The sequence below is a fragment of the Montipora foliosa genome, chromosome 1 (assembly GCF_036669935.1).
Source record: "Montipora foliosa isolate CH-2021 chromosome 1, ASM3666993v2, whole genome shotgun sequence".
In the NCBI taxonomy this organism is placed as follows: Eukaryota; Metazoa; Cnidaria; class Anthozoa; order Scleractinia; family Acroporidae; genus Montipora; species Montipora foliosa.
The window spans coordinates 27,412,533-27,427,532 of record NC_090869.1 but is presented as its reverse complement, the minus strand read 5'-3'; the positions used below and the strand labels follow the sequence as shown (position 1 = coordinate 27,427,532).

The following is a 15,000-nucleotide window of genomic DNA, read 5'->3' as shown; positions in this document are numbered from 1 at the left end:
GTCCCATAATGGGGAACAATAATCAAAATATGGTTGTACTAGGCTCTTTTATACTTTGTCGAGTGAATTCAAAGGAACGAAAGCCCTAATACATCTCATCCGCTGCAATTCCCACACTAGACTTCTTTTGGATCATGTCAATATGGTTGTTCGAAGTAAGCTTCTCATCAATCTGAATCCCTAGACATTTATGTGTGTCAGTTTGAGAAAGAGGTGTGTTGTTTACCAGAACGGGATGTTCGAAACTCTTACACCCAATAAGCATGAATTAGACTAATAGCTGGGTGCATTAGGAGTTTCTTTTCTATGAGCCAATTTCTGACATGTACAAGGTCAGTATTCAATTTTAAGATAAATTTGTTGGCATCGGAGAAAGATGCAAAAATTTGAGTGTCATCTGCATACCTGCAAGGAGTGGTTAATCTCAGGCAGTCTGGTAAATCATTATCATATGATAGCAACAACAGGGGCACTCCACAGGTATTAATTTTCTTTGATGACAGTTGTCCGTTGACAATACACAGCAGTTCTCTGTTTGTCAGGTACACTCCAACCACTCCAACTCAGTTCCCAATTATATTCAATTGTTTCTTCACTTGATGTAGCATTGAGAGTATTATGATTTATTGAATCGATTGCCTTTTTATTACCTAAAAATGTTACACCATTCAGTTTTCCATTGTCCATATTTTCACTCCACTCATCGCACATTTGGATACCGATAAGCGCCATTACTGTGGAATGTCCTGGATGGAATCCAGACTGGAATTTTGACAGCATACAGTTTTCAGTCAGGTGCTTATAAGTTTGACAGTAAACCTCCTTTTCAACGGTACAAAACGCAGGTCACAGGTCATTGTTTTACCAGTACAGAAAGTATCCTAAACATTCATAAAAGCTAACCTTAGGCCTAATTAGGCCTAAACAAAAAAATGAATTTTTAGGCCTAAGGTTACATGTAGCTTTTATGAATGTTTCGGATACTCTCTGTATTGGTAAAACAATAACCTGTGACCTGTGACCTGTGTTTTGTACCTGCCGCCTTTTCAAGCACTTTTGCAGACTGCAGCTTAAATGGAGATAAGGTGATAGTTTTCGCAAAGCCTTGTGTCTCCTTCTTTAAACATTGGTGTTTCCCATTGTCTACATAAATAACCGTCATAAGAGAGAGGTTAAAAGATATGTGCTAAAGATGGTGCAATTATACTTCCTGATAATTTTAAGGATTTTGGCGGGAGTTTTTCTTTTTGGATCCGACACTAAAATATTATTGTTAACTGATAGTTCACTACAGGAACTCATTTTGCTGTTTTTCCCAAGTACGGAGTTGATCAGCGTCCAGGCTTTGTTAAGGTCATTGGACCTTCATTAGTCATTTGTCTTGTCATGACAGAATTTAGACTTGACATGGCGCATTTCGATATTGACCTTGTTGTGAGTTTTTTCTTTTAACTCGCCCAATGGTACTGTGAGGCTTATTTAATTGCATGTTTCTTGTGGTAATCTCAATTTCTCATGAGTGCTTTTATGTAAGGAGTTATCCAAGGAACAGAGTACCCTCTTGTTCTTTTATGGCCCACTGGTGCATCCCTATTTAAAGTCTCAATATAGAACAATTTCCATCCATTCCAACATACATTGGTATCATCAGATTGTTCAATCTAACTCCAAGGCATTTGAGATAAATCTTCAAGAAAGTTTTCAGCAACAAACAGGGGTTTCAATAACTTTTGAAGTAGATACTTGGGCTAATCAATGTAAGCAGCAGTCATTCGATCTTGTCTTTTACAAAGTTTTGAGTGGAAATCAAGGCAGAGTACCGGTAGCCGGTGGTGAGTGGCAAATTTCTGACAAATAGATGGCAGTATATACCGCCATTAACCTGCTTTTAATGAAACTCCTGAACAAAATGTTTGTAGTCTCTAATTTATTTGATGCCAGATATGCTTTTTGGTAGCCCAGATTTCCACACTGCTTATATTAAATTATGATCTGACGTTCCAAGATGTATAACACCGGAGTTAGATAAATTCTCTGTTGCATTGGTAGAACCAAATCTATTACAGTAGATGAGGCTTCTGTCACCCTAGTTGGCATTGTCATTTAACTGATCTAACTGGTAAAGCGAGCAAAGAAAAATTAGTTGCCGTGTGGATCTTCATTAGAATTTTACTCACATGACAATTGAGATCACCAATTATCATCAGTTCTTTGCTTTCAGCGTTACATTTTTGAAGAAAAATCTCATAATCATTGAAAAGATCTACATGTAGGTTGGAATTTGGAGGCCTGTACCAAGTACATGTAATAAAACATTTGTTATAAATTATGGACGACAGTGTTTGTATCACGAAAGTGGACAATAGTGTTTCATAATGCTATTTACATTTAAAGTTGACAATTTTAAAACCCTTATGTTTAGTGATGCAAGATAACCCACCCGTAATTGGGTCATGGAATGTGGTACTGAACAGCGTGGCTTCTTCTGCATTGCGGAAGCGGAGACTCAAGCTGTACAACTAGATGCTCTGTGAGCGTACACTCGGTTGCCTGTAGTACAAGTTACACAAAAACAGAGGGCACTGAGTTGGGTGGTATTGAAGGTGCTGAAACTGGATTTTCCCAGGAGTAATGCCGAAGATAAAAATTGAAAAAAAAGAAAAAGTTTAGAAATCCGATAGGTACCCCTGGTAACTCCTACAGTGTACAATGGAAAAAGCAGGCTAGGGAATCGCACTTGAATGCGGCATATCTCTCATCATCCCAAGAGCTGCTCAGTCTGGAAACAAAACATTACTTATTTTTTTGTTTCCTTAGAAACGAAAAGTATCAATTTTGACTTCAGCATGAACTATTTGCACCATGAGGTTAAATGGCCAATCAAAACAGAGTTTGTAATTAAAAATCTGAACATCTATGAGATGCAAACCCTTCACTGAAGAACCATTAATTTTCTTTCAATAATGAAGCATAACAATGGACAACAAGCTTTCTTTCAAATAATACTTGACTAACAAGAATTAGTCAAATTGGCTTTTTTTTAGTTGAGCACAAATAAATAAAACTATAAATAGCCAGAAAATTCTTAACAAAGTTCCACTCAAGGTGTTTGAGTCCTTGTGTGATATCCAACCCGAAAAAGTTACGAGAGAATTTGTGGTTTGGTTTCAGTGATGTACATAACACTACAGTTAGTAAAATATTAACGTGAATTAGATGAAGAGGTAAATGCGACTAAATTTCTTGTGTGCGTTGTGATGTTTATTTCAAGCTTTGTATGCAAATTTTTCACAGAGAATATTACTGGAAGATTGTTAAGAAATCTTTATTGTTGGGCGTTCATTTGGACAAAAAGATGTAACACTTAGCGAGAAATAATATTTCAAGTGAATAGGATGAAGAAACTGCTTGCATATTTAATTTCAACTCACATATGCAAATTATTGAGCTTGAATATTACACAACATGATGAATCCACAACGGCCAAAAACCTTTTCCAGCATAAAAATTCATAGAAGCAAACAATATATTTGCTATTAGAGGCAAAAAAACTTCCTATTTCAATTGTATTTCAAGTGCGTGTATGCAAACAAGAAACACATTCCGTGTCACAAATTAAATAAATAATTATTTCTCACAGTTCAGGGTGAAACCCTTTTCTGAATAACCATTTCCTTGAATGACAAAGCAAAAAAGACAACAAGCAGGGTAATTGCAGGGTAACTAAATATTCTACTGTGTCCCCTGGATAAAATCTACACTTTTCTACCACCCCCAGAAACCTACCAAAAATATGCACAAAGACAATACGCAGCAGGGGAGTGACAGCAAAGACCTATTGTGCAACTTTTCCATTTTCTAGACATGGAAAAAAAAACGGAGAAATTCAACTCATTTTCCGACTGGATTGCTTTATGGCAACCTACTAATTAGTTGTCCCATGTGATGCAGAGAGGTCTGAAAACCCTGTGGACGCCCTTTCACCTTGTTGGCTGATGGTCTTATGAAATTAATAAAACTACCAGTATAGTTGCTAAGTAGGTTGTACATGTACCTTTAGAGTTCAGGTGTTACTAAGTTTACTGCTGTTTAAGCAAGAACCATTAATGCATGTGTTGTCAATAATACGAACATTTTGTCTACTAAATACTGTGCTTGCTTAAATTGAAGGGACTTGACCTTTCATTGCCCAGATCATCCAATTATGTCGCGCTGAAAGCATGGTTTACCTTCAATTAGATGAATATTAGTTATATATTATTATATATATTAACAAATTATCATATGTGTAGCTGGTGTTTGGTACTTTGATTTGTTATCTTATACAGGCTACAGAAGTGAGGCTGCTTACATTCAAAAGCTAGGGATTCCCATTCCAGGCCTTTCATTCTATAAGTAACACTAGATGTATATCTGTGATCCCCTTTAGAGAGACGAGCAGCCACCCTCTGTCTTATCCATATCACATTGATAGTTTTGATTCCAAACTACCAGTTCTGATGATGATAATGATGATCATAATAATAATAATAATAATAATAATAATAATAATAATTATTATTATTATTATTATTATTATTATTATATCAATAATTATAATAATGAATTTTTTTAAGTGTCAAGTGTATTTAGCACTGAGGCGCTAATAATTACATGCATTGGGGACACTGTACAGTAATCAAATCAAATCAACACATATCATAGGTTGGTTATTTAGGAGAGGGAAAAACCCGACTACACAGAGAAAAACCTCTCGGAGCAGAGAAGAGAACCAACAAACTCAACCCATATAGCAGTACATGTAGGACGCCGAGTCTGGGAATCGAACCTCGACCATATTTGTGGGAGGCCAGTGCTCATCCTTGCTCCCTATTCCATTTTGGGTCTAATTAGAGTTTTGTACAAAGTACTTTTATAAAATAAGTAGGATAGTGCGTGCACTCTCATTGGTCAATAGTTGTGTTTAGATGAGGTTATGGAAACACAGCTGTGACATCACACAAATTTGGATTGGTTATGTATTGTCAGATGTGCGTTTTGATTGGTTGGTAGGAAATGTGAGCGTGTGTCAAGAAAATCTGTTTCAATCAAGAAGTAAAAGAACCAGCATTTTCCTTCATTTGTAGAAATTTTATCTTTGAGAAATATTTTATAAAAGCAATAGAGGACTTTTTTCCGTGTTTCCATAGCTTCATCTAAACACTCGGGGAATTGGGAGAATTCTCGACAGTTATGACAGTTTGCATGACTGTCTCGAATTCTCCCAACTCCCCCTTGTGTTTAGATGAGGCTGTGGAAACACGGAAATTGCTTAAATAGTATAGATCTTGTTTACAGAACCAGATGTTTCTCTTGTAAAATGTAATGTAAAAAATGTAAATGCTTTGTTTATAGTTGAAGTGCACTTAGCTATCAAGCTAGTTTACAGGCACCCCACTTTTAACAATGTGAAAGAAACAATTCAAAATTAACAGAAACATTATTAAGAACCCCAACTGGCAGGAGGCAACCAGTTGTCTATTTACAAAGCGTGGTAAAGTTGAATCCGGGACAACCGGAAACAAATCCTAACCAGAGGTTAGAACGGGATTTGAACCCGGAGCAGCCGCATGCAAACCCAACGCCCTAACCACTCGACCACGCTGCCTCTCTTGATCATATTTAGGGTCTTAATACTATCTTTAGATGATATTTCATGAAATTGGTGATTCCACTTCAAGTTTGTGTCCAGGGTGACCCCCAAATAGGAGTGCATATCAGCATAGCGTAGTACAGTGGTCCAAAACATATACCGGTACTCTCTAAAAGGTGGGTTCTTCTGCCTGGATATACACATGATGGAACATCGATCCCGGATTCAAGACACGTTCTGACCACTGGTTGAATTTGTTCCTGGTAGTCCCTGGTTCAACTTTTCAGCTGCACTTGTACACTTAAATAGGAAACTATCTTGCCTCCAGCCAGATGGGATTCTTAACAGTTGTTGTTGTATGTTCTGTTCTGTCGTGATTGTGTTTCATTGGCCCTGAAAAGCCCCCATGGGGAGTGGTCAATTAAGTATGTATTATATTGTATTGTAATCTTTTATAACGCAATGACAAATGTTTTCTGTGGATTATCCTTTTTTTTAAAAGAAGTAAAACAAAATTTTAATTTTTTTTACAAGACATGTTTGAACATACTTAATTGCCATCTTCAGTTGTGAATGAGTAGTACAATTTGAATTTAAACCTATTTATAAGAGGAATACAACGGTTAAATTTATACATTATTTGCATACTTTGGATTAGCTAAGATACTTAGGTAGTTATTATCGTCGTGACAAAGCCATTACAAAAGAAAAACTGAAAAAATGGTTTGTTGTAATTTAAAACTGAATAACCAGCAAGACTAAATTGTAAGAGATAGGACAACATGTTGTAGCTGTTGGTTTAGAATAGGTTTGTTCCATTTGATATGCAAAGCTTCTTTTATTTTAATTTTAAAATGCGAGTTGGCTGAATCTAATATTGTGAAACATTAAATGGTACAAGAGTCTTGACAAGCTGGATGTATACAAAACATGGACCCCAGGTCCATGGACCACCCCTATGTACCCGGTCCATGGACCCCTTCATGGACTCGGTCCATGGACTACCCCTGTGGACCTCCCCTCATTTTGCAAAGTTACAAGCACTAAAATCTTTAGACGAAAGAGGGAGGTGATCTTCACATTTATCTGGACAATTTAAGCAATTGTCTCTAATTATAAACACCTGAAAAATTCAGGCAGCTTCAATGGGATTCAAACCCATGACCTCTGCGATGCCGGTGCAACACTCTACAAACAGAGCTTTGAAGCCACTCAGTTGGGAGCAGGTCAATTTGTTAGGCTCATTTGTTCCGGTGAAGGATTCGATATTTGAAAAGCGGTTTACAACCTCGTTCCCAGGGTCTCTCTTCTCTGCCTCCATGTAACGACAATGGAGGCAGAGAAGAGAGACCCTGGGAACGAGGTTGAGCGGTTTACAGACGAAGCCCTTTGGAGTCACCAATAGGTGGTAGAAGTGTCTATAGCAGGCTATTCCTTGAATCGATTTATTTTTTAGATTGAATTTCCCGCTAATGAGACTCCTGTAGGAGCCCGATGACCAATCACAAGAAACTAACTTGACGTCATAGCGTCACCAAACCGCAATTGTTTTATATATATATCAAATCAATCAATCAATCAATCTGGTCGAGCTAGCTCAGCTCTCATTGATAAGTTCTTTCCATCTATCTCTGTCGTCCATCAAGTTTGCGAGATCTTCATAGGTGCACGCTGTATCAGCAATCAGTTGGTCAACGTATGTTTTTCTTGGTCTTCCACGACTGCGTTTACCATGAGACGGTTCCCAAAGTAACACTTCTGAGGACAGTTCATTTTTGCTACGCCAGCTATGTCCAGCAAAGCGTAGTCTTTGTCGGCGAATCATTGCAGTGACACAAGGGATATTTCCATAAAGTTCTGCATTGGAAAGATGACTCATTGGAAAGATGATATATATATCATTTAATCCACTCTTTGCAATTAAAACTAAGTACAAACTGAATTATCAAGCGGTATCATTTACAAAACTATTAAATATAATTAAAGTATAGTGATGTATAGTCTACATAATTATTAATCTAGAAATCTAAAAGCTGTAAAGTCATAAGCTCTCTTGGTTCTTGCCTCCTGGCGAACGGACTTTTCACGCCCAGATCTAAGATTATAAGGAACATTATAAACATTAGCTTGAGGGCGGAATTTCCATGTCGCAATGAACTTCCTACTTAATGTTTCTCGCCTGACTTCTAGGCTTGGGAGGCCAGATATGGCCAGAGCTTTCTTATAACTAACACCCGGAAAAACTACCTTAAGGGCTCTCCTTTGTATAGATTCTAATTTGGATGACAAATATTCAGGGATGTCTTGCCAAGCAGCCACGGCATATTCTAAAATAGAGCTGACAGAACACTTATAAATATTTACAATGTTGCTATTCGCTACGCCAGCTCTTTTAAGCACTCTTAAGGTATATAAACGTTTGGCGGCCTTACAATAAGTATAGTCTATATGGTCATTTGGTCTATATGGTCCCTGATTTTTAACACCAAGTAATTTAAAAGATGAAACACGTTCAAGTTGGTGATTTCCAATACAAATAGGTGGAATAACAGTGTTCGGGTATTCAATAAAATTTATCAGCATTTCTTTACACTTCCGAGGGTTTAACTTCATCTTACTGTCAATACAAAGTAAGTGTGTGTCCCTAACAGCCAAATCGAGAGGGCTTATTGAATTGCGAGGCAGGATTTCTACAACTGTGGTATCATCAACGTATTTTGCTCTCATATTCCAATCCCCTAGGAGTCTTATTTATCATGACTGAGAACAGGGTGACATCCATCTTGCTGCCTTGGGGTATACCTCCATGGGTATGCTTCCAATCCGATAAAACGTTCCTGATGCGCACGGCTTGAGTTCTATTTGTTAAAAAAAATCTTATCCAACTGAAAAGCACTGGGTCCACACCGAGCAGTGATAATTCGTCCATTAGGATCTGATGGTCGATCAAGTCAAAACCCGTAGAGAAGTCCGAGAAGAAGATCCTAACACAATTATTTCCATGGTCAATAGCCTCGTGGATTGCTTGTAGGAGATAAACAAGGGCATGAGTTGTTGAATGACCTTTCCTAGCAAATTGTTTGGAATCAATCTTATCTCCTATCTGAAGTAGAAGTCTCCTGTTCGTAAATCCCTCTAGAATCTTTGCGATACTATTGGTAAGGGAGATTGGGCGGAGATCATTGTCAATCTCTTGTGGCAGGGAAATCTTGGGTACTGGTGTTACGATCGACTGTTTTGTCTTTTTGCAGAAAAAAGTAGTCTAAAAATAGATAAAGAATGAATGAAGGGGTAGTTTCTAAAGAAACTGTGGTGCTGCGTCGGTGGGGAAGTAGTATACAAAAATTTGGTTTTATTAACGGAGTCGATAATGTAAATTGGCCACCGTACAGAGAAAAAATTGGCTTCTGTACGGTGGCCAATTTACATTATCAACTCCGTTGATAAAACCAAATTTTAAAAATAGATAGTACATGGGCTCCTTGTCTGTAAAAATACCGTGACATAGGCTTAGTATGGGAGTTGTTTGCTCCTAGTCATATACTTCTGCTTAAATTTTCCAGATAAGTGCCAGGAACACTTCTCCCTTACGTCTAAAGATTTTTCTGCTTGTAAAACATATTGTGTTTACAAAATGAGGGGTGGTCCGCAGGGGTAGTCCATGGACCGGGTCCATGAAGGAGTCCATGGACCGGGTCCACAGGGGTGGTCCATGGGCCTAGGGTCCATGTTTTGTGTACGTCCCGACAAGCTTTTGATGACGTGACATGTTTAATTTTGGTTTCAGTAAACTCTAGACGAAGCAAGTGCGGGGAATGAATCAACCCCTGTGACTTATTCACCCGCAAAAGTGATCCCTCCGGAAAAGTTAGGACGCATTAAAGCTCTTTAGCCTGTTTCACTCTTGATAGTAAACAAGCGAGGGCGAACGCACGAACGAGTTTGTTCGGGTTCGGGTCCTGGCGGGGGACATTGTGTTGTGTTCTTGGGCAAGACACTTTACTCTCACGGTGCCTCTCTCCACCCAGGTGTATAAATGGGTACTGGCGAAAATGCTGGGGTAACCCTGCAATGGACTAGCATCCCATCCAGGGGGGAGTAGAAATACTCCTAGTCGCTTCATGCTAATAAAACCGGAAATAAGTGCCGGCCTGATGGGCCTACTGGCTCGTAAGCAGAGACTTTACTTTACTTTTTTTCAGTTACAAACATCTTGATTTTGGAAATTTAAGTCTTGTCTGGATGAAAAAGTCCTAGTTTGACGAGTGGTAAGTTGTAAGGAATTAATACCTTCACTTTTTGCCTTTGATTTTAGATGAAGCAGTTACAAGGCGTTCAGGTCCCGTCTTAAAGTCACGGGAAATCCAATCTACTTGAGGTCACAGCAGAACCAAGCATGTGGGATAGTGGAGGAAAGAGACTTTTTAATTGCCTTCTCGTAATACTGGTGGTCGTAGTGTTGCAAATAGTGTTTTTAAAACGTTTGATAGACACCGAGTTAAACCGCCCAATCTTAATGAAACCGGGTCGTGGAATTGTGCAGGAAGTTAATGGCACTTTAATCTGGCTACCAAGCAAAGGACACATGGGAATGCACATCACTCCAATCCGTGATCTAGGAAAAGACAAGTCAAGTGTTCTTCTCTTGGTAATTGTATCCTCTGCGCCTTTAAGGTGGGCAAGAAGAGAAGCCGTACGGAAAACTTGGTGGAGGCATTGCAAAGGAGAAAAGGTGAGAGGTTGTAATGCGAAGAATAAGTTTAACTGAGGTAAATGAATCCTTCACTTACTAAGAGGGTCATTGCGAGGAAGAGTAGACTGCAAAAAATGGGTAGTTCGATGAAGTATGGTGAAATTGTCCGGCGTAGTAACAAGTAAAAATTTAAAAATAATGTAGTTTTTAATGAAAGTTAGCGAAAGGAAACGACGTTTCGAAGACGTTCAGGCTAAATTATCCGGCAAATTAAAATTGAAAAATTGTTCAGGGGGAGTTATCTATACGACTGAAAGCATCCTAAGCTAATATAGAATTCACACGATGAGTTAGTATTTTCAAAGGTGTCAATATATGAGGGAGCTTAAGATTCTAAGACGAGAACGACTACGAGAACGATATTAAGTGAGCGCGCGCAAACCAGCGACATTTTGGCGGGAAAAACGTAATACCGTCGTCATTTTGCAAAAATGTCGTATCAATAAAAGTCGCCAACACGATAGATGTTTTGGCATTTTTCGATCAGGAAAAGGCTTAGCTACCAGCAATAAGAATAACTGAGCAACCTTTACTGCTAACAAAGAATAAGATTAATCTTCCGGGTTATAACTTTTCTAAGTATTTTCGCTAATAGCGGACGGTCAAATGTCGTACTCGTTCTCACGGTCCTTGTCCCAGAATCTAAAGGTTCCTTATATCTGTTCAAGGAGAGTTATTTATACGACTGAAAGCATCCTAAGCTCATATGGAATCCACATGCATTGTGAGTCAGTATTCTCACCGGTAAATAAAAACCCTGGCGTGAATTGAGGGAGTTTTCGTTTGCGAGTAACTAGCATCTATTGAAATGAATAATTCAGTTTTCCAGGGTATTTCTTGACAACGGCAAACAATGTTGGGGCTGGTGCTATTCTTATACAATAGGCCAGTTCCGAGTTCATGTCTGCCTCCTCTTCAAAGCGAGTCTAAGTGCGAAGTTTTTCTTATGAAAATTAGTTTTTATTCATATTTAAAGTAGAACCAATTACTATCACAAAAACTTTGCACTTAGACTCGCTTTGAAGAGGAGGCAGCCATGAACTCGGAAATGGCCTATTAAGTGGTTGGGTATTTTCTCCTAACTGTAGTACCACATATTTCTTCGTTAGTCAGTCATGAGAATTTGGTGCTATTTAAGCAATAGAGGACTTATTTCCGTGTTTCCATAGTCTCATTAGCATAACTGTCTCGAATTCTCCCAACTCCCCCGGCTATGGAAACACAGAAAAAAGTCCTCTATTGCTTTTATAAAATATTTCTCAAAGACAATTCAACAAATGAAGGAAAGTGATGGGTCTTTTTTACTTCTTGATTGAAACAGATTTTCTTGACGCACGCTCATATTTCCTACTAGCCAATCAAAACGGGCGTCTGACAATACACAACCAATCAAAATTCGTGTGATGTCACAGCCGTGTTCCATACACAGGTATTGACCAATGAGAGAGCGCGTACTATCCTAATTATTTTATAAATTAAGGTAAGATCCCTTGACTGATAATAATCTTCATTCTCGATACTTGTGTACAGTGTTTGAAATTGTGAGGAGAATTAACCTATTGATCATTCCTGCGATTCAGAGGGTTTGGCCAGTTTTAGTCAGCTCAGGCGTCGTGACATACGTTGCTCTCTTATGTGTTTTCCATCAGCGGAAGATTTATGTTCTTTAATGTCCTGCTAAAAGATGTTGTTTGACGAAGGTAAATATATATGAAATACTTATATATTTGAACTGTGGAGAGATGAATCAATTTAAGATGCTGATCATCGCAGTTATTAATTCACATTAATTGAGCAGTAACGAAAAGAAAGCGAGATTCGAACCCAGACCTCTGCAACCGGACGGGTGCAGTGCTCTCTTAAGATGCTGATCATTCGAACTTTATTCATCTATCCGCAGTTCAAATAATACGGCTTTCATTTATATTAGCTTTTGTCATACTCATATCCTCTACGGGCTCAGTATGAACTCGATGATGCTTACTTTAAGGCCAATATATTCGGCTACGCACTCACGCTTTAAGATGTAAACAACAACTCATTGATTTGTAGCCACTCCAAGCTTTCTTTCCCGTTGTTTGACCGCCTCGTCATCGATTATTCGACTGGCGAAACCTGAAGATGAAGCTGGAATGACTTCGACACATCGTTTCCTTTCCCTGATTTTTCTCATAAGTTAATTGTCATTCAGTGCTCTCACTAGGCCGCGCCCTTCCGGGATTCTGGAAAGAAAAATAGAAATAGAATCAAATAGCGCATTCAAAGCCATGCAACGAGCAAAACAAACTTTACACTGAGTAAGTTAGCAGTGCTTTTAAAATGGTCAAGCGAATACTCCAGCTCTTTGTTTCTTCAACTGAATGAAAACAGTTTATCTACCTTATGACATGAAATTTTCGCGAAATTCGCAATTTTTTTTAATCGCGAAATTAAACAGTAAGTGTCGCGAACATAACATGACGCGAAAATTAAGTGAATAACAATAAATCAATAATAGCTAATAATGAAGAAATGACGAGTTTATTAACATTAAAAAGTTGACAAAATCATGTTTTTATCTATTCTGAGGCAATTGCACCGTCTTCATACCAAGACATTTATAATCGAGGATAGAGCCGAAATCACTATAGAGTCTTGATGTATTCTTTATTTCTTGGAATTTTACCTGAATGATTCATGATTTTTAAAAGCGATTTTGTACATTCCCTGGATCGGAAGTAATTAATTCATGCATGTATTTTGTTGAGCTTTCCTTCAACAAAGATTCGTGATTCTTAAACTATGATTCATGATTCCGCTTCCATCCCGAAATTTACACAAACGGCTATGGAGATCATGGTCAATTGACTAAAATTAACGAACAAGCGCAAAATTCTTTTTTTGTGGAAATTGTTAGAACTTGTTACTGTTCTCATATAGACCCGTCGCTCCATCTCTTGTTGTACATTTTGACGTTATTGTAAATTAAGTTGTTGTATTTGCTTCAAGGATAAGTTAAATACCTTTAAATAGCGTCTTAATAAAGATCGCGAAATTAAAGTGATTCATAGTACGAGAATTTCGCAAAATCGCGAAATGAACGTGTCGCGAAAATTTCATGCAATAAGGAAAGTGTTTAAAGCATTCAATCTTTGTCAGTGTAGCACAGCTTCGACATCTTAATCGCGGTCTGTTTTCTATTGGATCAGGTAGGTACTCTGTGTAACAGTTAATTTAGAGTGCGGGCTCATGTTATCCGTTGTGGAACAGACACAATTCGATTCTTTCGCACTAAAGTACCAAGGATTTAAGAAAGTGTAGAAGATCATCGAAACGCTGGTGAAGAGGACGATGAAAAGGACAAGGTAGCAGGCAAAAATCAAAAGGCTGTTTCACTGAAGAAAGATCGTGTTTTTCAGAGTGAATGGCAGTCGAAATACACATGGCTTGCCTTTGCCGACAAAAAGATAACCTGTAAGATCTGTCTCGAGGTAAACGAGTCAAATGCATTTACAATATTGTCGAAGGGCCACCATTGCTAGAGTTCCAATGTTAACGTGCCTTGATGAAATGGACAGAAATCACGAAGGATTTTTTCCACCCTAGTCATGAAGCGCAAGTAACTTTGTCCTGCTTAAGCTCCTGCAGGGCCCCTGTTTTTCAGGAAAGGGGGCCCCGGAACTCCCTAAGGCAAAATCCTGGTGAGAAAACTGGTCATTTGTGGGATAAAGTCTCTTTCCGAAAACCAAAACTAGTTCTGAATGGTATCAGAGACTGTTTCCTCTTTTGTGCGCGGCAAGACTTCCCTTGGGCGGTCTGTTTTCATACCACTTGTTCTTGTGCGCTAAGTACAGCGTGTATTCTGACAAAGGTTTTTGTCCGAATTAGGAACTCAGTGATATTTTGGCCCACTCTGTCGTGATCAGTCAACCAATATGAAAACTAACCTGTTTTTCTCGCGTTTGCAATTCTTAGGTTGCGTGTTCCTTCTTTACGGACGTACGTATCCCCGACAAAGAAATTCAGCAGCGGTTATTGACCGAAAAAGAAACTTATAGGGATATAAAATTTCAGCCTCTTAGTGGTGGATTAGAATTTGGACTTCGTTTCTTGTACCAAGCAATGTGGGCCTCTGCTACTTATGATTTCCAGTATTTCCTTCGGGTAGATGATGATTACTTCGTGTGTCTCAAGAAGCTGCTCAACGAGTTACGATTTCGTCCAAAACAAAATCTCTGTTGGGGACATTTTCACTGTCCTGATAATCTGGTCTCGTGGATGGACGAATCATGGATGGTCTATTCACATGACATTATCCGATCATTTTTGGCTCAAGACGCGCGCACAATGTTGTGTCACCCGCACGCTGACCAGCAAATTGCTATATGGCTAAGTAATAATTCCAATCGAATTTTTTTCCATGACAGTAGACTGAATCACAGGCGGAGGGACTCACTTGATGTGCAGGCTGGGAACGTGTGTGATCATTATCTGGGTGTGCATAAAGCATACGCTTCACAGATGCTGATGCTGGGAAAGGACAGCGGAGATGGCGCGAAAGATGTACCTCCTGTTGCAAACTTTAGTGCTTATTGCCCAGTGAAGTCTTTCGATTACAAGTACTTTAATAGTTCAA

At 38.6% G+C, this 15,000-nt stretch overlaps 1 protein-coding gene across 2 annotated transcripts in view; it reads left to right on the top strand.

Moving 5' to 3' along the window:
• Positions 1–15,000, top strand: part of LOC137995688 (beta-1,3-galactosyltransferase 6-like) — a 21,503-nt gene that overhangs the window by 3,349 nt on the left and 3,154 nt on the right. The window contains exons 1-3 of one of the 2 annotated variants that reach the window (XM_068841216.1): positions 6,043–6,057; positions 9,948–10,364; positions 14,340–15,000. The exon at positions 14,340–15,000 is cut by the window's right edge and continues 3,154 nt beyond it. In XM_068841216.1, coding sequence (XP_068697317.1) covers positions 10,029–10,364; positions 14,340–15,000 — 997 coding nt within the window. In that variant the 5' untranslated portion in view covers positions 6,043–6,057; positions 9,948–10,028. Of the gene's footprint in view, positions 1–6,042; positions 6,058–9,947; positions 10,365–14,339 lie in introns of those variants that run through there. The other variant, XM_068841211.1, reaches the window with a different exon arrangement.